The sequence below is a fragment of the Notolepis coatsorum genome (genome assembly GCF_963971535.1).
Source record: "Notolepis coatsorum genome assembly, chromosome: 5".
NCBI classification, from domain to species: Eukaryota; Metazoa; Chordata; class Actinopteri; order Aulopiformes; family Paralepididae; genus Notolepis; species Notolepis coatsorum.
Window position 1 is genome coordinate 163,510,314 of NC_140169.1, and position 25,085 is coordinate 163,535,398.

Below are 25,085 nucleotides of genomic sequence, written 5' to 3' on the forward strand. Positions count from 1 at the left end.
GGATAAAAGAGATATATAAATGCAGCCATTTACCATTCTCCTATCTTCTCCTCTCTGCTCATCTCTTCTCCTCTCCTCTCTTCTCTTCTCCTCTCTTCTCTTCTCCTCGCCTCTGTTCTCTTATCTTCTCCACTAATCTCTTCTCCTCTCTTCTCTTCTCTCCCATCATCTCTTCTCCTCTCTTCTCTTCTCCTCTCCTCGCCTCTCTTCTCTTCTCTTCTCTCCTTACTCTAAACGTCTCTCAGTTGTTCTATATCTCAATACCCTTCTTTTGTTTTTCAGGCACATTTACTGGACAGATGCAGGCACCAATCGGATTGAAGTAGCCAAACTGGATGGGCGGTACAGGAAGTGGTTGATCCATACCGACCTGGACCAGCCTGCTGCCATTGTGGTCAATCCATCACTCGGGTAATGAGACTGATGATAAGCTATCTTAGGCTCTGATAACATACAGAAGATAATGTGTAAAAAAAAATACGTGTAGTTCATAAAACTTTGCGGTTAGTCAAATGTTTATCACTGAAATGCCTCAAAGATTTTTAATGTTAGGAAAAGTATTTAAGAACATTGTTGGAGATAACAAATTATATGCCGCAATAGTTGTTTTTCCCAGCTGGTGATTCCTAGGATAGGTTGCAAACTTGTAGCGATAACTACAGTTGTTTAACCCTTTCACTACCACACTACAGAAGGTTAACCCTTTCACTACCACACTACAGACGGTTTAAGTTTACGTTTATTTGGCTATTCTTCCTGGGGGTCCATAACACGTAAAAAATACAGTTACAGACTTTATACACTTACAACATTCACATGGCATACAGACAATTAAAACAACAATAAATACTCCTTATCAAATTCATAATACAATACAACAATGCATACTCCTAATCAATTCATAATACAATACAACAATACCTACTCATAATTCATTCACAATACAATACAGCATAATATACTATTTCGTTTTTACATACATTATCTATGTTCACCGTCTGTAGTGTGGTAGTGAAAGGGTTAACCTTCTGTAGTGGTAGTGAAAGGGTTAACCCTGTGTCGCGTGGCAGTGAAAGGGTTAACCTTATGTATCGTCGCAGTGAAAGGGTTAACCCTTTGGGTAGTGTGGTTAGTGAAAGGGGGTTAATGTATGTCGTATCCGTAGAACCATGTACTGGACCGACTGGGGCAGGAGGCCCCGGATCGAGACGGCCTGGATGGACGGGCAGCACCGGCAGGTCCTGCTGGGGGAGGACCTGGGCTGGCCCACTGGCCTCTCGCTGGACTACCTGAACGGGAACCGGATCTACTGGTGCGACTCTAAGGAGAACATCATCGAGTCCATGTGGCCGGACGGCACGGACCGGAAGTCCGTCATCACAGGAGGTGAGGACCCCACGGAACCTTACACAGTAGAGGGGAGAGTCTGTACCTCTCCTCTCTTCTCCTCTTTTCTCCTCTCCTTTCCTCTCTTCTTTTCTCCTCTCCTCTCCTCTCCTCTCCACTCCTGTTGTCTTGTCTCCATTCCTCTCCTCTCTTCTCTTCTCCTCTCCTCTCCTCTCCTCTCCACTCCTGTTGTCTTGTCTCCATTCCTCTCCTCTCTTCTCTTCTCCTCTCCTCTCCTCTCTTGTCCTCTTTTCTCCTACCTTCTCCTCTCCTCTCCGCTCATCACTTCTCCTCTCCTCTCCTTTCCTTTCCTCTCCTCTCCTCTCCTCTCCTCTCCTCTCCTCTCCTCTCCTCTCCTCTCCTCTCCTCTCCTCTCCTCTCCTCTCCTCTCCTCTCCTCTCCTCTCCTCTCCTTACTCTAAACCCACAGAACTTTACACAGTAGAGTGGAGAGTCCGTATTGGACATGTAGAATGATCACAGTTTGCAGTGGAACTATAAGGCTTTGGGCCAAGTGGTGAAAGAAGAGGCAGTTTGTCATCAGCTGCTTTGTGATGTATATTTCTTTCAACCAGTCAAAATATGTTTCCAAAAGGTGTTTTCAAAAAAGTTAAGTTAAATATAAAAATATTTAACAAACCAAAAAAACGAGGCCCTTGACTAAAGAGTCCATGTTGCCTCCAGCGCGTCCACAGCAGCACTGCCTCAGAGGAGCTCCTATCCCCAGCTTTATACAGGTGGCTCCTCCCACAGGGACAGACCAGTTACATTTCAAATCAATTATCAACAATTAGCCAATTTGTTCTGGGCTGCAACATACAATATATGACATTATTCATTTGTAAAGTTAAACAAACCGTTCAACATTACCTGTCCTATGGCCACTTAAATATCAATCAAACACCCCTGCACTCTACCGCACTTGGTATATTATTCCCCCGGGAACCCCTCCTAGAAAGAAACTTGGATTCTCCCGGCTCCAGGTTTGGCAGCTCCAGGGGTAAACTAGAGGTGTGGTGAGTCGCAGGAGAGCACCGAGACGTAACGTTGTATAATTTCTATTTTAGTAAACATTGAAAACGGGTCCCACAGACCCGAACACCACACAGGGGTAACCTAGCAGATACCGTCCAACTGGAAGTGATCAGAGAACAAGGTGTGAGTTAACCTTCTGTAATGTGGTCGTGAAAGGGTTAAACTCACACCTTGTTCTCTGGTCACTTCCAGTCTGTAGTGTGATAGTGTGCTAGTAAAGGGTTAACCTTCTGTAGTGTGATAGTAAAGGGTTAACCTTCTGTAGTGTGGTAGTGAAAGGGTTAACCCGTGTGGTAGTGCAGCAGTGAAAGGGTTAACCTTCCGTAGTGCCGCAGTGAAAGGGTTAAACCGTGTGGTAGTGCAGCAGTGAAAGGGTTAACCTTCCGTAGTGCCGCAGTGAAAGGGTTAAACCGTGTGGTAGTGCAGCAGTGAAAGGGTTAACCTTCCGTAGTGCCGCAGTGAAAGGGTTAAACCGTGTGGTAGTGCAGCAGTGAAAGGGTTAACCTTCCGTAGTGCCGCAGTGATAGGGTTAAACCGTGTGGTAGTGCGGCAGTGAGAGGGTTAACGGCGTCCCCCCCCCCCCCCCGGTCCAGACATTGGGAACCCCTTCTCTCTGGACGTGTTCGAGGGCCACGTCTACTGGACCACCAAGGACCGCGGAGAGGTCTGGAGGACCGACAAGTTCGGCCACGGCACCAAGGTGAAGGTGCTGACCATCAACCCCTGGCTGACCCAAGTACGCATCTACCAGGAGCACCGGCAGAACCACTCAGGTGAGAAGAACTCATCTACCGGAACCTAGAACACATCTACCAGAACCTAGAACACATCTACCAGAACCACTCGGGTCAGAACACACTGGTGGAGGTTTTTCTTTTTCTTAATTTTTTTATTATGGATATCTTGCTCCATTTTAAGTAGATGTGATGGGAAACTCAAATCTATATGCAAAAGCAATACACCAATGAACACTTTCTAAGAGAGTGCTTTGCGTATGGCAGGGCAGAGAGGTAGGCCTCTGGTGTGAACCCTATTATGTGCACTCACAAACTTGCTTTACAAACCAAGTGTATCAGCAATTTCATACACATATACGCACAATAAATAAGAATAAACAATAAAAAAAATCAACTAAGACAGTTACAAGTCGACACACGGGTCATAAAGACGGTGATCATGTTATGAAGGTGCCATGTTAAGCAGGGTATTGTTCTGCCCTCCCCGATCATCTGAGAGCGCCACAGTCCATTGAGGCTTTCAAAAGGGGACTAAAAACATTTGTTTTTAACAAGGCATTTGCCTAAATGGACCGACTGATGATGCCTTGTGTGTTTTTAATTATCATTGTTTTAGTTTTTTTTTTATCTGAATGTTTCTTTAATTTCATTGGTTGTTTTATTCATTTTAATTGTTTTATTCGTGACATTTCTTCCCCTTTCATGTAGCACATATAAAGTGTGTTACAAATATAATTTATTATTATTATTGTTCTATATTAGATATCTGTCTCCTCAGACCCCAACCGCTGTAAAGACATGTCCTCTCTCTCTGTCTCCTCAGTCCCCAACCCCTGTAAAGACATGTCCTCTCTCTCTGTCTCCTCAGTCCCCAACCGCTGTAAAGACATGTCCTCTCTCTCTGTCTCCTCAGACCCCAACCCCTGTAAATACATGTCCTCTCTCTCTGTCTCCTCAGACCCCAACCCCTGTAAAGACATGTCCTCTCTCTCTGTCTCCTCAGTCCCCAACCCCTGTAAAGACATGTCCTCTCTCTCTGTCTCCTCAGTCCCCAACCCCTGTAAAGACATGTCCTCTCTCTCTGTCTCCTCAGTCCCCAACCCCTGTAAAGACATGTCCTCTCTATCTGTCTCCTCAGTCCCCAACCGCTGTAAAGACATGTCCTCTCTCTCTCTGTCTCCTCAGTCCCCAACCCCTGTAAAGACATGTCCTCTCTCTCTGTCTCCTCTGTGTTCAAATAGTGACAAACGGAAAAAGAAAAGATATATATAAAAAAAGAAAAAGTATTAAAAAAAAAACTTTTGTACATAAAACTGAAATGTTTGTAACCTTTGCTAAATGATATACTGAATTATGTTTCTTTTTTGTATTTTAAATATTTTTTTGTGTAAATAGTGTAATGTAAAAAAAGGTAGGCAATTATAAGCCTCGGCTTCAGCCTACACCTTTTCAGTAATTTTTTTTTTTAAGTTCTACTACTATGCTTAAAAAAGAAGAAAAAAATACCGAAATAAAATCATCCATTCATTCATTCATTCAAGTGTCCTCTCTGTCTCCCTCAGTCCCCAACCCCTGTAAGGACGTGTGCAGTCACCTGTGTCTCCTGCGTCCGGGCGGCTACACCTGCTCCTGTCCACAGGGATCCTCCACCGTCAGCTACAACTCCAACGAATGTGACGCAGGTATGACGGCTGGTGCTGCCAGTGACTGGGCTGGGGTCAGGGATCAGGGTTGGGTCAGTCCACCTCCGGTTCACTTAGTGACTCAGCTGGGGTCGGGGTCAGGGTCAGGTCAGTCCACTTAGTGACTCAGCTGGGGTCAGGGTCGGGGGTCAGGGGTCGGGGTCGGGTCACTCCACCTCATTTCTGTCTTCACAAGTAACCAGTTTAGCAAATACATGCAGCGTTTAGCTGCACGCACAGTAGTATGCAGATTTCATCATCATTTAGGGCTGAATAATGAACCTCCTGTTGCACCTAGCCAAGAAGATTTTGGTGTGCTACATTATCTTAGATTGGATTCAAATGTATTGTCATTATTTGATTTAGATTTTATTTTATGTAAATACAAACAATATAAAAGCCCTTCCCACGAGCCCCGCCCCCTCCCACAAGCGCTGCCTGACCTCCATGGTGCTACCACCACCACTACTGTGTCTCCGTCTGACATTGTGACAATGTTGTTGTTGTTATTGTTGTTGTTCTTGTTGTTACAGGGTATCTGTGGGATATTAAAAAGTATTCATAAGTATAAAATTCACAATTCTCAATTTAAGGCCGCAAAAAGTATAAAAAAGTCTTAATTTGAAAAAAAAAAAAAAAATATTCTAACCCACATAAATGGCATAATCATACTCCCTTATTCAATAACAATGCACTCCTGATTGGAAAACGACCTATAAGATTCCCTAGATGGGAAAAGCAAGACATACATACATTAGGAGATGTTTTCAACAAACAGGGTATTTGTAGTTATGATGAAATAGAAAAAAAATGTAATCTCACCGGTTCCACATATTATTTTTACGCACAATTATTGTTATGTTTGAAGGCTTACGGTGTTCCATTAAGGATACCAATTGCACACCACAGATACCACAAATGTTTCTATGAAAGAGAGACATCAAGAGGTTTTGTATCAGATTTTTATCATCAATTACTAACGGCCTCGTATGAAACCCTCCACCTAGACTCTATTTGGAGGAGGGATATACCAGACCTGGAAAAAGATTTTGATTGGCAAGAAGCCTGGGCAAATGTTCGACTTGCATCAAGGAACCCGGACCATCAACAAATCAATCTTAACTATATTCATAGGACATACTTGACTCCTATAAGACTGAACAGAATGGGTCTTAAACAAGACTCCAAATGCTCCTTATGTACAAATGGGGACGAGGGGACATTTATGCACATGTACTGGGACTGCCCACCAGTTAAGATATTCTGGAAAGAAGTGACCCAGCAATTATCAAATCTCTTAATTCTGAATATACCTGTACACCCCTCTGTATTACTGCTGAATGATGTTTTTGAGTATGCAGTACCTATACAGCTAAAGAGATTGGTTTTATCTGATATTACAGTGGCTAAAAAACTGATAGCATCACGAAGGATTCAACCGGAAAAAATTTGCCGAAAGGTCTGGATTCTTACATATCTCGATGTGATTTATCTAGAAATATCTACAGCAAGAATTTTGGGTCTCAATGAATCCAAATTGACAATGTGGTTAGAAGTGGTGGAGAGAATAAAAGCTAGCATATAATGGTAGTGTCTGGTTAGGAGCGAATGATAATGGATGGATTATCCATTGGGGGGTCCAGGGTGGGGGGTGCGAGCAAGAGCATATGTGTGTAGGGGAATAGATAGCAGGTATTAGGGGTATATCTTGTATAAGACATTTATCTAAACGGTGATTTAATTTGATGTGCACTGTTAACAATGCTTGTATATCTAATCGTGTGTTGTCATGTTTGTTTATGCGTTTGTTTAAAAAATAATAAAAAAAAAAAAAAGAAAAATTTAATTTGCACAGGTATACAATAATTTTGGGGGCAGCACGGCTGTCGGGAGATTAAATAATATTAAATACAGTTGTTTTTTGCGGGGCTACCGGGAGCTTGGTGCGTCTGGCGAGAGCTTGTATGGAACGTGCTAGAATTTAAATTGGTGCGCAAGTGCAGCCGCCAGTTCAGTGTTGCTACTGTATGTGTTTTTTTTGCTAGTATGGTATAAGAAATTGGTATTCAGTTTAGCTTTAAGTGGAATTAAAAAGATCTTAAATTTAATTCTTGAAACCTGCATGATACCCTGATGTTGTTGTTGTTGTTGTTGTTGTTGTTGTTGTTGTTGTTGTTGTTGTTGTTGTTGTTGTTGTTGTGGTTGTCGTCATCGTGTGTCTGTGGCTTTTCACTCCGGCAGCCATCGAGCCTCCAGTCCCGATGCCTCTTGCATGCAGATGCATGAACGGAGGAAGCTGCTACTCTGACGAGGGGGGGCAGCCCAAGTGCAAGTGAGTCTGAGGGGGGGGGGGGGGGGGGGGGCAGCCTAAGTGCAAGTGAGTCTGGGGGGGGAAGCCCAAGTGCAAGTGAGTCTGAGGGGGGGGAGCGGGGGGGGGGGGGGCAGCCTAAGTGCAAGTGAGTCTGGGGGGGGCAGCCCAAGTGCAAGTGAGTCTGTCACACCAGTGACCATATAGACGGGGGGGGGGGCAGCCCAAGTGTAAGTGAGTCTCGTCTTGTGTGTGTGTGTGTGTGTGTGTGTGTGTGTGTGTGTGTGTGTGTGTGTGTGTGTGTGTCAAGTCTCACTCTACATTCACTAGCGCCAATGATTCGTAATCAATAATGTTATTCGATAGCCTAATCTTTATACAAGTAATATTCATAATTGGTTTAAACAGGAATTAAAGGCTGGTCCCATATATAGGCCTGTCTCAAATATAGGTCGGTTGAGTTCAGCGATTGAAGCAAATAAAAGCCTGGGCTATTAACCCTTTCACTACCACACTACAGAAGGTTAACCCTTTCACTACCACACTACAGAAGGTTAACCCTTTCACTACCACACTACAGAAGGTTAACCCTTTACTATCACACTAGAGAAGGTTAACCCTTTCACTACCACACTACAGACGGTTAACCCTTTCACTACCACACTACAGATGGTTAACCCTTTCACTACCACACTACAGAAGGTTAACCCCATTCACTACCACACTACAGACGGTTAACCCTTTCACTACCACACTACAGAAGGTTAACCCTTTACTATCACACTAGAGACGGTTAACCTTTCACTACCACACTACAAACGGTTAACCCTTTACTATCGCACTACACGCGGTTAACCTTTCACTACCACACTACAAACGGTTAACCCTTTACTATCACACTACAGACGGTTAACCCTTTCACTACCACACTACAGAAGGTTAACCCTTTACTATCACACTACAGACGGTTAACCCTTTACTACTACACTACAGAAGGTTAACGATAGGTTATGAATATAACCGTAGTTCTATGAATACTAGTGACGCTCAGCGTCATCTGCACTAACCTCACTTTGTGCATTTGCACTGAATAAAAATTCACAATGTACCTTTACATACCAACATTCGTCTGGCCACACCCCTATCCGCTACCTTCATAAGCAGGTGTGTGGTCCCACACTCGCCTACTTCCCAATCTTTCACCACATGGCGAGATCAAAGGCCGCAGTGGCGTCCAGACGCTGAGCGTCACTAGTATTCATAGAACTACGGTTATATTCATAACCTATCGTTCTATATCATACTAGCTTCCGCTCAGCGTCATCTGCACAATGGGAGCTGAGCGGGAGCTTGAAGCTCGACAAATGTACCCCACTGAGGCCCCCCACAACCATCAGAACCGGGGAGGACCGAGCCCCCCGACCCTCCCTAATGGAGGATACCCTCCCTATTGGAGGACGGGAGGGAGACGGATCCGACCATGCGAAGATAAACTCGAGCAACTCAACGCACAGGGTGAGCAGACCGTGGCTTGACCCCACGACTACGCACACGCACAACCCGCATGCCACCAGGGAATGAACGGAAGGAACAAACCTCGTTACCGCCCCCAAAATCACGGGGTCAAGAGCAAACTCAACCCTGTGGCAAGGCCGTAGCAGCGGAGCGCGAAGGAAGACCCAGACCCACTGAAGGGACTGGATCCCCCGGAAAAAGGGGGCCCGGAGAGGTCAACGATGCCACAGCATCAAGACCTCACCAGGCGGTCACTAGTGACACCGCCCCCCACATCGCCAGTGTATTCGGACAGGGCCCCTCCAAGAGCGGGCCCTTCCCCCCACTAGCACGCCGCCTGGCACACTGACCCTGGCACACACAGGCAGTCAGCATGGCTGTAACTCGAAGCACTCAAGAGGCTACACTACAGCGGGAGCAGGCAGCGCACCGGGGAGACGACCACCAGGATTCCACCGGCCTGGCCGTGTGGCAATAAAAGGAACTTGAACTTGAAGGAGGGGTCGATCCCTCAATCCAGGCAGCAGGCATTTGACCCGAGCCTGGAGCACTGTGGACGAGACAGGCGCCAAAGGGGTCAACTGAAACAGCACCCCCGGCGGAAGGGGCGTATGCTGGCATTGTTGCGCACCATGACAAAGCCTCCACCAAAAAACCCAGAGGGGCCGAGGCAGAGAAGGCTGACACGATTGGCAGGCGTCATGAACGTGCAGGGGCACATTCAACCGGGTAACCCGGGAGTTGACTCCGCTCCAACACACCAGGGAATCAACCACCCTCTCGGTACCACATGCGGTGGTTGTTCCTATAACCCTTCAAGAAAAAACTCCAAAACACACCTGCGGGTATACACTGGCTATACCGCAGTACAAGTGTTTCAGTTTCCAAAAAGGGGTTATCCCAGGCCTACGGGTCGACGAAACATCGGACTGGGCCCGGCGGCCCAGGAAGCACACAGGGATGCCAGAGGAGGTCCATAAGACCACCCACAGCCCCCTCTTGTAAGAGAGGAGCGAAAAGAATGGAAAACCAGCCCCTTTATGATATCGCAAGGTACAACATGTACCCAACAAAGGGTCTCCATAATGCCCAACCCTGTGACACCCGGGCCGACCCGGCATTTTTCCCCCTGAAAAAAGCACAAGTCCCTCAGGGTACCAGAACAGAAGATCTGCGTCCCCGTCGGACAACGGGTTAACTGACCTGGACCAGCGTAACCAGACTCAGTCCTGTGCACTAATCACGCCGACATCCCCACTCCAAAAGAGGGGGTAGGTACGCGTGAATGAATGAATGAATGAATGAAAACTTTATTAACAGATTGCAGAATGGGTACAGTACAGTACAGCTCAATACATACAATTGTTAAGGGGATGCAGACCAGAGAAAGACTTTCATCTTGTTTACATCAGGGTCCCCCATTTTGCGTGTCGATCTAAAACATGAAAAGAGGGCGCCACCCAGATGGTCCCATTCGTACCGCGCTCAGTGGCCCACCCCAAGGGCGTGAGACCCCTCTACCTATGTTTTGATCTATTCCGTTAACATCCCCCAGATATAAACGAGAATTTGTCGAGACCTAGTAACAGTCGCTCGGAAGAGAAAACTTCCATCCCAGTTGCCCAATAAAAACGCTGTTTTAATAACGAGCAACCAAGGCGTACCAGCCCCATGCGTGATTCTTATCAGAAACACCCCGAGCCAGCACTATGTACGCGTCGAGACCCAAATACATCAATGGATAGTCTAACAAGACACCAGACATTGTTCCTCCAAGTCGCCTGGGAGAACGACAAGGAGCCGTCGTGCTTCACATTCTTTCCTCTTTTTATTAAAAAGAAAGAAACACAGACTGACATGAATCCCACGTGACGCGGCTGAGGGTAAAATTTTTTTCATTTTCACATCCCGCCACCCTCACCGCAGGGAGGAGACGGGAATCCTCAGATAGACTTCCCACGTGAGCCATGAATTGAAAAGTCAAGGTAACATTGAGCCATGTGACCAACACTCAAGTTACGCGTATATCGAGCGTAGCAGAACACTAAGTTCCTACGCTCTGCCCCGACAACTTGACAATGACAGACCCACACACGGGTCTGAAAAAACTCACGGAAGCCGTCGTCCAATAGAAACGTGCCCAGTGACGTATTCTATGACGGGGGGAAACCCATGACTCAACTGCCCGTGATAGGTGCAGAGTCAGGGAACCCCCCCCCCGTGCCAAGCTGCCTAACAGCTTGGCCGGACCGAATGAAAAAGAGAGTAAAAAAAAACCCAGACCAATCAGAAGAGGGAAGGAGGGGTTTATCCGGTACCCCCTCGCAAGCCCAACCCTCGAATACGACAACAACAATAGCCATATGATACCTTAAGTAGCCAGTATGCTAATGAACAGCGCAAACCTAATTCAATGCGCGCTAGCCACAGACAAGTCTGTGAACAGGGTTTATAACAAGGCCAAGTTATATATGTGTGAACCCGACACCTGTGTTTATGTTGCAAGACACAGAAAATCTGATAGAGAGAGAGAGCGGCCTGAACCGCGGTACCTTTACACACACGAGCATTACTGCAGACCAACACAACAGTGTTGCGGCTCAATATCACTGTTTAAGCAACAGAGCACACAACTAACCTCTACCTTTATGTGAAGAACCTAATCTTCAGGTCGAGGCAGAAAAAACCCTTTTCAACCGAGTGTAAGCTGCAGGTCTTGCTTAAGCTCTATAACATGAAATGTAGCGACCAACAAGACTATAAGTCTAGCCCTTCTATCAAACCCACACTAGCGAAAGGTTCACACATCGTATCCCCATCATATGTAGTGAATAAACACACAGTTTGTAACAAAAAATAGTCCCTCACAGGAGGGACCTTTTATTTTTAACAAAATCATACGATGGCCCGGGAAGGGAACATGTGGGACCAACAGAGGGAAAAAGTCATTTTAGCGACGCCTGCCACGAGCCGCTCGGGACTTGCCACCCCGGGGAGCCCCGGAGGGACGGTAAAGGACTGGAAGCTGGTCACGACGATCCCTACCGTCACCTCCGAGCGTGGATGGGCCGGCTGCAGTGGCCGAGGCGCCCTCTCTCCTCCTGGCCTTCTTTGCTGAAGGGCCAGCAGTGGCGGTGGTAGCAGCGGCGGCTACGGCGGCGGAACCTCGACGGCGAGCCTTCCGTCTGACTCCACCGGCGACATCGGGCGGGGGGAAATGAGGCTGGAGCACGGAACGCTCCTCCTGCATTGCCCTGCAGGTTGAGGTCATCAGCTGCAACGCCGACCCGAAGAGCCCAGCATCGGAGAGGGGTGGCGTCAGAAGTGGAGTCCTCTTTGTGCTGTCCTCCCGATGATGTTTTTAATCAAAGGTAGACGGCCAGCCAAACTCTTCAATAAGCAACACAAGAGTCAAACGTAGCTTCCTTGCTTCTCGTTTAATGTAGTTCTTGCTGACATGTTGCTAGGATAGGAGTAAAACTGAAACAGAATGAAGTGCATAGTGTTACTACTAGTGCACGTAAAAAGTATAGATATACAGTAAGTGTACTAAATGATTATATGTAGACATGTTGTACTAAACATTCCAAGTATTATGAACATCTACTGTATCTGCCATTAGCATGTATCATAGGTAATAGAATACGAACGTAACAGCGTCCCATCTACGACAATATACTTCAAAACTGAAAGATGGGGCGGTTAGGTGGCGTGGCGGAGATTGCGTTCGTCACCAACCCCGGAGCTGTGAGCTGGATTCGCCTGTTCGAATCCAGCTCACAGCTCCGGGGTTGTCACCAGCTTGGCTGGCCGTTCACACTAATACAATTGGCTGTATTAGAGGGTGGGAGAAGCTGGCGGGGTGGGTCCGGGTCGTTGTAAACAGTGACTCCTACAGTTCGGTCGGGGCGCCTGCTAAGCGCGGATCGGACCTGAGTGGGATAGTGTGATCCTTCCACAGGCTACGCCCTCTCAGGGAGGATCCGCGCTGCCAGGTGAAAAGAAGCGGTTGATTGGCTGGACGTGTGTCGGAGGAAGCACGTGATAGCCTCCACTCTCCCAGATGATCTGACTGTGGGGGGTAAGTGCACAACGACCAGGAAGGGGATTGGGAATTGGCATACGACTAACATTGGGATGGGAGAAAATCGGAGGAAAATGGAGGGGGAAAAAGATAAAAAAAAAAAAAAAAAAACTGAAAGATAACCTTGTGTAACGGGGAAGCCCGTGGGTATGTCCACAGTCACGGAAACAGGTGTGTTGACGAGTGACTGTGGCAGTGCGGGCTGGTAAATTAAACTCACTTCCCCATAACAGGGTTAACAGACGCATAGGTACGGTAGTTAGGAGTGAATTCACTTCTTAGTGCAGCGGCCTGTGTCGTCGCCCGCGGACACGGGAGCCCCCTGTTCGACTCCCCCTCGGGACATTCTCATTTAACATCAAACACAACGCAGACCAGTATGATCCATCACAGTGGTGCCCAGTGACCCGGATGTCCTGAGGGGCGTGAGTTTAGGGAGGTGAGTGTAACGGGGAAGCCCGTGGCCGTGGGTATGTCCACAGTCACGGAAACAGGTGTGTTGACGAGTGACTGTGGCAGTGCGGGCTGGTAAATTAAACTCACTTCCCCATAACAGGGTTAACAGACGCATAGGTACGGTAGTTAGGAGTGAATTCACTTCTTAGTGCAGCGGCCTGTGTCGTCGCCCGCGGACGCGGGAGCCCCCTGTTCGACTCCCCCTCGGGACATTCTCATTTAACATCAAACACAACGCAGACCATTATGATCCGTCACACTTGCAAACAATAAAGGATTACTATAGATAAGAACAGCATGTTGTTCATAATGAGAACTCTCTTCCTGGTGAAGCTGCAGGTCCCACTTCCTGTTTATCTGTGAGCTACCACTTCCTGTTTGACCATGAGGTCCCACTTCCTGTATATACCACGTTCGACCAACAGGTGGTGCCAAAGCAAATCAAAACTATATACACTGCCTGGGAGGCAGAACACTCCCCGCATTAAACGTGTACGCTATAGTACACATTAACTTAACTTCAGTCCTCTTTAGGCAAAAGAAGCACGATTTCTGAAACGGGTCTCAGGAATGTCTCTGGACTTCCTTGAGCTGTGGTCTTTACTTCGACCTTACGCACCTTTCCGTCCTGGCTTGGGAAGGTGGAAGTTACCAGTGCCATAGGCCACTCGTTCCTTGCAGCTTGACTGTCTTTCAACAACACGACGTCGCCTTCCTGTAAGTTGCGGTGATCTTCGGCCCACTTGCGTCGACCCTGCAGTGTCGGGAGGTACTCATGTCTCCAACGGGCCCGGAACGTGTTGGCAAGGGCTTGCGCCTGTCTCCATTGGCTTCGGTGGACGTCCTTGTCTGATAAATCTCCGGGTGGAAGGGGAGCGCCAACCTTTGTGTAAGCAGCGTTGCGGGTGTCGAGATGAAGGGAGTCCTGAAGCAGGGGAGGGGGAGTGTCCTGAGACAGCAGGGGCGTGTCCGGAGACGACAGGGGAGTGTCCGGAGACGACAGGGGCATGTCCGGAGAGAGCAGGGGAGTGTCCGGAGACAGCAGGGGCGTGTCCGGAGACAGCAGGGGCGTGTCCAGAGACAGCAGGGGCATGTCTGGAGACAGCAGGGGCGTGTCCGGAGACAGCAGGGGCGTGTCCGGAGACAGTGGGGGCGTGTCCTGAGACATCGGGGGGCGTGTCCTGAGACAGCGGGGGTGTCCTGAGACGGCATGGGCGTGTCCTGAGACGGCAGGGGCGTGTCCTGAGACGGCATGGGCGTGTCCTGAGACGGCGGGGACGTGTCCTGAGACAGCAGGGGCGTGTCCTGAGACATCGGGGGCGTGTCCTGAGACGGCAGGGGGTGTCCTGAGACAGCAGGGGCGTGTCCTGAGACGGCATGGGCGTGTCCTGAGACGGCGGGGACGTGTCCTGAGACGGCAGGAGCGTGTCCTGAGACGGCAGGGGTGTGTCCTGAGACAGCGGGGACGTGTCCTGAGACAGCAGGGACGTGTCCTGAGACAGCAGGGATGTGTCCTGAGACAGCAGGGGTGTGTCCTGAGACAGCAGGGATGTGTCCTGAGACAGCAGGGACGTGTCCTGAGACAGCAGGGACGTGTCCTGAGAGAGCAGGGATGTGTCCTGAGACAGCAGGGACGTGTCCTGAGACGGCGGGGGCGTGTCCTGAGACAGCGGGGACGTGTCCTGAGACAGCGGGGACGTGTCCTGAGACAGCGGGGGCGTGTCCTGAGCAGTGCATGTGAGTGGATCGGAGCGTGAGCGGTGCGGGGAGCGGAGCGGGCGGTTTTGACGTGAGCGAGGAGTGGGTTTTAAAATGGGTCGGCGCGACGTCCGGAGCGAGAGTTCTCCTCCGCTCCAATCCGCTCCGGACCGCTCACACAGTGGTTTAACACTGATGTAATATACATGTAGTACAATGCCAAAGCAACAGATGGCGATGTACAAACATGAAGGCCATTTTCAACCAATGAGAAGGGTGAACCTGTGATATCCTGTTCAGGCTTTGTCACTCACATCCTGTCCCAAAAAGTTTTGACGCCATTGTTGTTGTCGTTAGCTTACATGCTAACGTTAATGGCAGCGACCATAGCATTGTGGCTAGGCTAGCTATCATCGCTTAATAGAGCTAGTGAATGGATAAGCAACGTTATTTAACATTGCAGAATGGGTACAATTACAATGCGGCTCAATACAAACAATTGTTAAGGGGCCCAGGGGATGTAGACTGTTGTAGTTTGAGCTAATTGACACCATGCTAAAAAAAAAAAAAAAATCTGCCGAGCGATCTGGCGCGGGGAGCGGGGATCGCTCGATTCAAGGTGAGCGGGGAGCGAGCGGAGAGCGACTTGGGGGCGGGGTCAACATTAGCGATTAGCGGAGCGGACCAAGCTTTAAAGAGCGAAGAGCGGATTTCTCGCCTGCGCCGATCCGCTCACGTGGCCTGGTCCTGAGACAGCGGGGACGTGTCCTGAGACGGCAAGGGCGTGTCCTGAGACAGCAGGGACATGTCTAGAGACGGTGGGGGCGTGTCCTGAGACGGCGGGGGCGTGTCCTGAGATGACAGGGGCGTGTCCTGAGACGACAGGGGTGTGTCCTGAGACGACAGGGGCGTGTCCTGAGACGGCAGGGACGTGTCCTGAGACGGCGGGGGCATGTCCTGAGATGGCAGGGGCGTGTCCTGAGACAGCAGGGACGTGTCCTGAGACAGCAGGGGCGTGTCCTGAGACAGCAGGAGCGTGTCCTGAGACAGCAGGGGCGTGTCCTGAGACAGCAGGGGTGTGTCCTGAGACGGCAGGGGTGTGTCCTGAGACAGCGGGGACATGTCCTGAGATGGCAGGGGCTCGTCCTGAGTTATCCGCTGTAACTCTCTCCAAGTTGGATCTGTGTGTGTTGATGAGGCCATTCTGTTGCTCCCCGCCATGCCACGTTCTCTCTTTCAGGTCCATGAAGTTGTTGCAGGGTGTGAAGTAGGAAGGGCGTCCATTCTCTAGCACGTGGGTCCTGAAGGTGCTCACGCTAGGCTTGTGTGTGTTCCCAAGGCACACTTCCCCAACCACGACCCATCCCAAATCCAATCTCTGAGCAAAGGGGGCGTTGTGAGGGCCGTTGACCTGCTGTCTCACCTTGTGTACTCGTATGATGTCTCTTCCTAGCAAAAGGAGGATTTGAGCGTTTGGGTCGAACTCCGGGAGGTGACCCGCGACGGACTTCAGATGGGGATGGAAGCGAGCTGCCTTTGGAGTCGGTATTTCTGACCTGTTGGTAAGGATTTGCTTGCACTCGATCAGTGTGTAGTAAGAAGCATTTTGTATAAAAGTATTCTGTACTTCTGTATGACAACTATTAAAGAAACTTGAAACTTGAAACAGTGCTGGTAACGTGAGGGTAGTTCCTCCATCCACCGGCTCGATTTGGAAGCCTTCCGCCTTTATTCCAGACGTGTTGACGACCCCAGCACATGTTCTTAATGAGTAGGGGGAGGAGTAGCTCTTGACGTTAAATAGCTCGAAGAATTCTGGCCTTGCTAATGAGCGGTTACTCTGGTCATCAAGTACGGCGTACATCTTGACTGCCTTGTGACGCTGCCCCTGGGGAAAGACTTGAACCAGACGTATTTTAGAGCAGGACATTGCTGGCTGTCTTTCGCCGCAAACCTCAGTGCAGTGTGAGGTGACGATAAGATCTTCTTCCTCCTCGTTATCCTCTGGTGCCGGCGTTGGAACTGCTTGCGATGTTGGGCCAGGATGCATAGCTGTGATATGACGGTCACTCTCACACTCATCGCATTTCACGGAAAGTTTACAGTCCCTGGCTAAATGGGAGTATGATGCGCAACACCTGTAACACATCCCATTTTCGCGGAGGAAGGCCCTTCTCTCGTCGAGTGGTTTTGCTCTAAAACCATGGCACGTACTTAATGGGTGTGGTGCGTGATGGATAGGGCAGTTCTTTCCTGGATTCTCGGTTTGCTTTGGGAATATGTTTGTGTCCTGTTCGGTATCTGGGGAGACATCTGTCTTGTGGACTGACACTGGGATTCTCCCTGTCTGATAGACTGGCCTATCTCTCGTGGGAGGACTGTTGCTGGGGAGAGCAAAGCTTGGGTCGTTCCTGATGCGTGCTTCATAGCAAATAAATAGTGAAGTAGGCGAATGGGGGAAAGAGGCCGTTGTTTTCGTCTTTGAACCTGGAGCCTTGGGATATCCATTTCTCCTGTAGGGCGTATGGGAGTTTCTCTACTATAGGGTTGATGCCGCGAGCGGTGTCCAGGAAGGCCAACCCGGGTAGGTATCCATCCTCCTTTGCAGACTGGAACTCCATAAGGAGGTCTCCAAGCTCCATGAGTTTGATATAGTCTTTACTGGAGATCCTAGGAAACGCATCCAGTTTCTTGAAAAGAGTATTTTCAATTACCCCGGATGAGGCGTAACGCCTGCTTAGTCTATCCCATGCCTTACTCAGTGCTGCTTCGGGATCGTTGACGTGTATCTGACGCATTCTCCTGACGTGGTGGGATGATTCCTTGCCTAGCCACTTGGTCAAGAGGTCCAATTCTTCACTGGCTGAAAGGTTGAGACCTCTGATGGCGTTGAGGAATGACGACTGCCATGCCAGAAAACTCTCGGGTTGGTCGTCGAACTGGTTGAGTCCTGTTGTCACTAGCTCCCGACGTGCTAAGTATTTAACAAAGTCTGTTATCTCAGGGGTTTCGGCGGGGTTAGCTGGTGGGGTGTGGTAATGAGGAGTATAGGGTTGAGCTGAAGGGTTCATATTTTGGATACGTGGCTTAAATTCGTCCTGATAGGTCTCGTCGGCATGACGACGTGTTTTGGAGGGGGTCGTGTGGAACGGTGTGACGTGCTCTCCGGGCAGCATGACAGGCTCCTGGGTAGGGGAGTTAGGTCGTGAATCCTCGTATGCGGTTCCCCATTGGATTAGACTGCCATTGAGTCGAATAGACAAGGGGGCGGGGACATCGCGACGCGAAGTTTTATGTAACTCGTTCTGTTGGTTTACATAGGCACTTGTCCGGTCGGCAATGTCTCTCCCTGAGAGTGTCCTCCTGCCTCTGCTGGGCGGTGTTCTAGCCTGCTGTTCGGCTGCCTCCAATACCTCTGCCTGTGCTATGGCGACGGCTGCCTCTCTTTGGAGAGTCAAAGCTCCCAATTCAGCGTCCAGTCTAGCCTTCTCCAGAGCCAGTCTAGTATCTTTCTCTGCAAATGATGCGCGTACGCGCGCTGCCTCTGCCCTTACATGGGCCCTTGTTGCTGTGCTGGCTGAAGCTGTAGATGAGCGGTCGCTGCTTGCGCTGACTTGAGAGGTTGTGTCGTTCTCTTTGGCGGGGTCCATAATGCTATTCTGATCTGTCGAAGGAATCGACGTTGCACCAGCTGGTCGCTTGTCTTTTTACTCTGCTGTCCTCCCGATGATGTTTTTAATCAAAGGTAGACGGCCAGCCAAACTCTTCAATAAGCAACACAAGAGTCAAACGTAGCTTCCTTGCTTCTCGTTTAATGTAGTTCTTGCTGACATGTTGCTAGGATAGGAGTAAAACTGAAACAGAATGAAGTGCATAGTGTTACTACTAGTGCACGTAAAAAGTATAGATATACAGTAATGCCCGTTTTCCACTGCATGGTACCTACTCGACTCTACCCTACTCTACTCTACTCGCTTTAGGTACCTGTTACTTCGTTCCTTTTCCACTGCAGGTACTAAGTAATAAGTACTCAGTTTGTCTCCGTGTGGGGAGGCGGGGCCGCTGGTGATCAACATGAGAGCTCCAGCATAGCTATGTCCGTGAGCTTGATAGCCCCTTTCGTGACTGTGATGCACCGAGTGAATCCACAGTCACTTGCTCCTCATTAGGAAACTAACCTAGATTTACCCTGAAGGACTGGTTCTGGCTGAACCGTTCGTTATACAAGTATCACAGAGACATTTCAAAGGTACTCACAGTTGCACGAGGGTTTCGGACAGAGATACGGGATGGTTTGAAAGCTCGGCGTTGCTAATAAACATTTTAAATATTTTTTATAAACTGCTCAAAACGGCATTATTTCCGGCGTTGGGTGCATGATGCGCATGCGCTGTGATCACACCAGGCAGCCAACGCCGGAAATAATGCAGTGTTGAGCAGTTTATAAAAAATATTTAAAATGTTTATTAGCAACGCCGAGCTTTCAAACCATCCCGTATCTCTGTCCGAAACCCTCGTGCAACTGTGAGTACCTTTGAAATGTCTCTGTGATACTTGTATAACGAACGGTTCGGCCAGAACCAGTCCTTCATGGTAACTCTAGGTTGGTTTCCTATTGAGGAGCAAGTGACTGTGGATTGTGGTCTCACTTCCTGTATATACCACGTTCGACCAACAGGTGGTGCCAAAGCAAATCAAAACTATATACATTGCCTGGGAGGCAGAACACTCTTCCTTTCCGGCACACGCGCCTGCTCCAGCCAAAGGTGGCGCTGGGCTAGAGTGGCCAGGGCGCGTACTTTCCCAGCGGCGACGGCCTGCAGCTGGATCAGATGCAGGATGGCTTCTGCCGACTGGGCGAGCTGTTCACGTTGCACTTCGGTCAGCTCCGCACCGCCTGTCATTATCCCGGACATGAATCTCGCCAGCTGCGCGATGTTAGATGTGGCAGCCAGAGATTGAGTCGCGGAGATGAATGACTGGTCACTCCAGTAAGCCAACCGCCTCGCCGATTTCCCTTGGGGAACCGGCTTCCGTAACGGCTCCCACACCACCTCAGGACAAAGGAGAGCTGCCATTGGCCTATCAAGCCGAGGCACCCCCTCCTTCATACCTTCTACCAAACCCACCACCCTCGTGACTCGCACGTAGGCAGGGGTGAGGCCCGTGATGTGGGAGACCACCTGTCCCTGACGGACGTAGGCCTCCATCGAGGGGAAAAATGGGCAGACAACGCCCGTCTCTCTCACAGGACGACGTTGCCATAGATGACCTATGAGATCATCAGGGACAGGAACAGGCAGTGGCTGCGGCAGCGGCACGCCGTTTGCGACTGCCACCGCCGCCATGAGCTCGGGGAACAAAGCACGCAGTTCCCCCTGCATACTTTCCCCCACCGAGCTCGCGTCCCTCACATGCAGCAGACTACTAGTTACAGAGCCACATTCTGATGTGGCTGATAGCAGGGCATCCCGCCGCTGAGTCGGAGGTTCTAACCCAACATCAGCGCACGAGGGACCCCAAGGAGACCTATCACCCCCCGCCAGTGTAACCTGGATGGGAGGCGGATATGTCTCCACCGGGGCGTCAAACAAGAACCTGTCTGCCTCTACCATGTAGTCCTCTGTTTCCATCGGCCACGGAGAAGCAGACGCATCCTCATCCGGCTCCAGCAACTCCCCAAAACCAGGCCGTTCGCGTCTACAAGCCACCATCTTACGACGGGAGCGAGCAGACACAAAAAGTTTGCGTCTCAAATCCTCCGCCACCAGAGGAGCCGGCCGCCCAACAGACTCTCCGGCGGCAAAGGAACCAGAGCAGGAACCAGGCCATCTCACAGGAGACGGTGCTGGTGCACAAGCTCCTTGGAGAGGCAAACTACCTACCGGACGCCTACCGGGCGCGGATGCCGTCCACGACAGTGGCGTCAACCCCGCTCCAAGACGTACGGCAGAGGAGGAAATGAAGAACCGCTGGTGAAGGGTAACGTTGCTAGCGCGACCCTCCGAGGTAAACATTATTACTTAGCTTTTTTCTTTGGAAAGAGTATGAGAGAAAGAAAAAAGCAAGAAAAAATGTAAACACATAACTCAACTTTCTTCAGCTTAATAACCTCGTCAAGTGATGTATATACAGGCACTTCCTTGTGGTGAAAGTGAAGAAGGGGCGAGTGTGGGGCCACACACCTGCTTATGAAGATAGCGGATAGGGGTGTGGCCAGACGAATGTTGGTATGTAAAGGTACATTGTGAATTTTTATTCAGTGCAAATGCACAAAGTGAGGTTAGTGCAGATGACGCTGAGCGGAAGCTAGTATGATATAGAACCATTTACTACCACACTACAGACGGTTAACCATTTCACTACCACACTACAGAAGGTTAACCATTTTATACCACACTACAGAAGGTTAAACCTTTCACTACCACACTACAGAAGGTTAACCCTTTCACTACCACACTACAGACGGTTAACCTTCTGTAGTGTGGCAGTGAGCGGGTTAATAGAAGTGTTATGGTGTGTTTACATGCACCGGCAGCTATTGGCCATATTCCGGTTAATGTCTTATTCTGGTTAAGGTCTTATTCTGGTTAAGGTCTTATTCTGGTTAAGGTATTATTCTGGTTAAGGTCTTATTCTGGTTAAGGTCTTATTTTGGTTAAGGTCTTATTCTGGTTAAAGGGATAGGTCAGATTTTTGGAAACGACTTACCAATGATGATCGGTGGAGTCCTTTCGCAGTGCTATTGATGCTGTTCCTCACACTAGCTCCGGCTAGTTAGCTACAAACCCATGCAAAGTCAATGGGGTCGAGCTCCTGTCTGTACAAGCGGACTGAAGACAACTGAAATCTACTTTGTGTGACACTGTGGAGCACATTTCAGTCGCCTTCAGTCAGCCCGTTCAGACAGGAGCTCGACCCCATTGACTTTGCATTGGTTTGTGGCTAAATATCTGGAGCTAGTGTGAGGAACAGCATGGATTGTAAAATATGTATATACATTCTAAAATATACAGGTATGCAGGTATATTCAGACGGATATGGATATATATATATATAAATGCTGTAAATATAAATGTATATATATGGTATATACAGCACTATTGTACACGCTATACTGTATGCAGGTGCATAAGTAGGTATATAGATAGAAGAATGAAATGTTATTGTAGAAGAGGCTGTTGGTGTTTCACATGTTATTCCACCAACGCTGGGATATGGCTGTCGTATGGAGTTCAGTATTTAAGAGTGATTCAGTGTTTATCGTGTTTTATTTCTCCCAGATGTCCGTATGGCTACGCAGGGAGTTTCTGTGAGATGGGAAAGTCTAGAGGTCCCCCTGCTGGAACAGGTACCTGTCACTAAACTTCTACTTCCTGTTTATCAGCTACCTGTCACTCAACTTCTACTTCCTGTTTATCAGCTACCTGTCACTCAACTTCTACTTCCTGTTTATCAGCTACCTGTCACCAGTGTTGTAGTCGAGTCACTAAATCTCGAGTCCGAGTCGAGTCTCGAGTCCCCCGTGTTCGAGTCCAAGTCCGAGTCACCAAAGAAGAGCCCGAGTCGTAGTCGAGTCCCCATTACCCTAGTCCGAGTCCAAGTCATCAAGGTTGAGTCCACTCCACTCTAGCAGTCAAAGAGCTGACATACAAATAAAGAAAGGTCTACATTAACTCATTAAACATAAATGACACAGCAGTCACCGTTTCAAAGGGAGTTTATTTACTTTGTGACAATAGCCAAACAAATGCACTAGCCATCAATATCTTATGCCAAATGATTACAGAGTAATGTGCTGAAATTAGCTGGATTAAGACTCCGTTAGTGGCACTCAGGATAAGGATAATCAGCAGAGATTTTGGGGTATTTCCTGCTTGATGGCTTTTTGTAGGAACAAGCTAATTATTTGAAGCCCATCATCTGTAGCCACTAGAAGGGCTCATTGAAAAATTTCGGAGAGAGAGCACGGACAATTTGGACAACTGGATCAAAGATCCGTTCATTACGCATGACGCAGCAGGCCACTGTTTGAGCAGGAAGCACTCAATGATCTTTCGTGTGACGAGCTATTGAAAGTCACTGGACAGGCCCTCGCAAAGTTCTGGATATCAGTCCGGAACTAGTACCCAGTGTTGTGCTGAGAAAGCTTGTCCCCTTCGCATTAACATACCTCTCTGTAAGGCCGGATTTTCAGAGTAGAAGCGTATCTCCGCCAAAAGCGTACGTGAACGCATTTTATTTTCAAGTTCTGGCAACATATTTTGGCTAAATATGAATTGTTTTATAAATGTGTATAGAGAAACAATTATGTTGTATGTATATACATTCTAAAATATACAGGCGAACATCCGGCTCTCGACATGAACGGTCGCAGAATATCCAGCTCTTGCTGTTCCCATGGAAACCAACAACAAAAATCAGCAAAAAGAAGATATACAGGAATATTTGCGCATTTCTTGCTCGCCATACTATGGATTACAGACGTGTGCCTGAATTCAGCACAGAATCGTCAGGAAACGGCGGTGGAAAGCAACAAAAGCGAAAATCTACAGTCCCATTGTGACTTTTACCTGTTGAATGGCTCGGAGAGTAAACATCCGACTATTGGAGCGGCAACTATTCACAGACTGTTGACGACGAATCCCGAACGAAAGAAATTACCCCCGACAGGCAAGTGTAATAAGAGATCAATGTTTTTATTATATCTGCTCATGTCGGGTGACATACATCAGAACCCTGGTCCCGTAATGACACGGAACCAGAGACTACATGATCAACGGCAACATTCCTCGTCTACCACCTCTGCAAAAGAACCCACGAGAGGCCACAGCGAGAGGGAAGGAACCGGGGTTCACAACCGAGGCGCCCAGCACGTCGCGGGGACAAAACAGCGAGGCATCGCTCCTCACACCGGCGCCGGAGATCAACAGCATCCACGCAATTGACGCTTCAGCCAGCAGTTGCACCAGCCGACCAGCAAGTGGCGACATACCCTCACCGAAGCCCCAGCAGACTTGGAGAGCGGCGCGGGACATCAATATCACATCTTGTGATATGACGGTTAGCTCGGCTGGCCCCGCCATGCCAGCTAGTCTACCCGGGCCGGGGCCAGGACAAAAGGCACCCCCCCGGGCCCTCCCCCACAATGGAGTACTAACAGACACATCTGTAAACAACCAGCCCCCCCCCCCCCCCCACATCGCGGGCTTTCACACAGAGGAATACAGACTCCAGCAAAGGACAAAGGATCACCCCCTCCCCCCCTCCCCACTCACGGCACAAACAGCAACAACGCCCCCCCTCCCCCCACCACAGGACAGGACAAAAATGAACGGAGTTACCTCAAGTGTGACTACATCAATCTGATTACCAGCAAAAATGGACTTCACATATTCCATCTTAATACAAATAGCCTGAGACCTAAACTGGCTGAAATCAAACAGTTGTTTTTAAACGGTAAGGCTAACATATTGTGTTTCACAGAAACAAAATTAGACTCATCTGTACAGGATCCAGAGATTTAAATTGAAAACTACTCAATAGTCAGGAGGGATAGAAACCAGTATGGAGGTGGCGTCTGTGTGTATATACACAAGGATACCAAATACATCAACCGTACTGACCTTAACCATGATGAAATTGAAACTGTTTGGATTGAAATCTTATTATACAGGGCGAAACCAGTACTAGTAGGCACAATCTATAGACCGCCAGAACAGAGTGGCTTTTATGACACACTTGATGGGTGTTTAGCTGGGGTGGAGGGGGTAGAAAAAATTCTTATTGGGGACTGGAACACAGATATGCTGCGTAAAGCAGCACCCGTCTTCAAGGCCTTCAGTAGATTTTCTGATCTGCACGGTTTCAGCCAGCTAATCACCCAACCCACAAGGGTATGTGATTCGACACAAACCACCATTGACCTCATTTTGACCTCTGACAAGTCCATGATCTCCAATAAAGGGGTGATAGCATGCGGGTTAAGTGATCATTATATGATTTTCTGTACCCGCAAAAAGCTAAAACAGAAGGCCGGCTGTCACAAAACAGTCACATCTAGAGACCTCAAAACTTACTCTAGAGAGGCCTTTAACCTAGAACTGGGGAGCTTGGACTGGTCAGATGAACTCAGTGGTACACAGGTTGAAGAAACATGGCTTGGATTCAAAACCAAATTCACAG

General features: G+C 48.8%; 1 protein-coding gene across 1 annotated transcript in view; it reads left to right on the forward strand.

Moving 5' to 3' along the window:
- The window catches only part of lrp2a (low density lipoprotein receptor-related protein 2a), a gene marked incomplete at its 5' end in the record, with an annotated part of 335,411 nt that overhangs the window by 276,648 nt on the left and 33,678 nt on the right, over positions 1-25,085 (forward strand). The window contains 6 exon segments of the mRNA XM_084314359.1: positions 283-411; positions 1,166-1,386; positions 3,014-3,193; positions 4,720-4,839; positions 7,081-7,171; positions 22,184-22,251. Coding sequence (XP_084170485.1) covers positions 283-411; positions 1,166-1,386; positions 3,014-3,193; positions 4,720-4,839; positions 7,081-7,171; positions 22,184-22,251 — 809 coding nt within the window.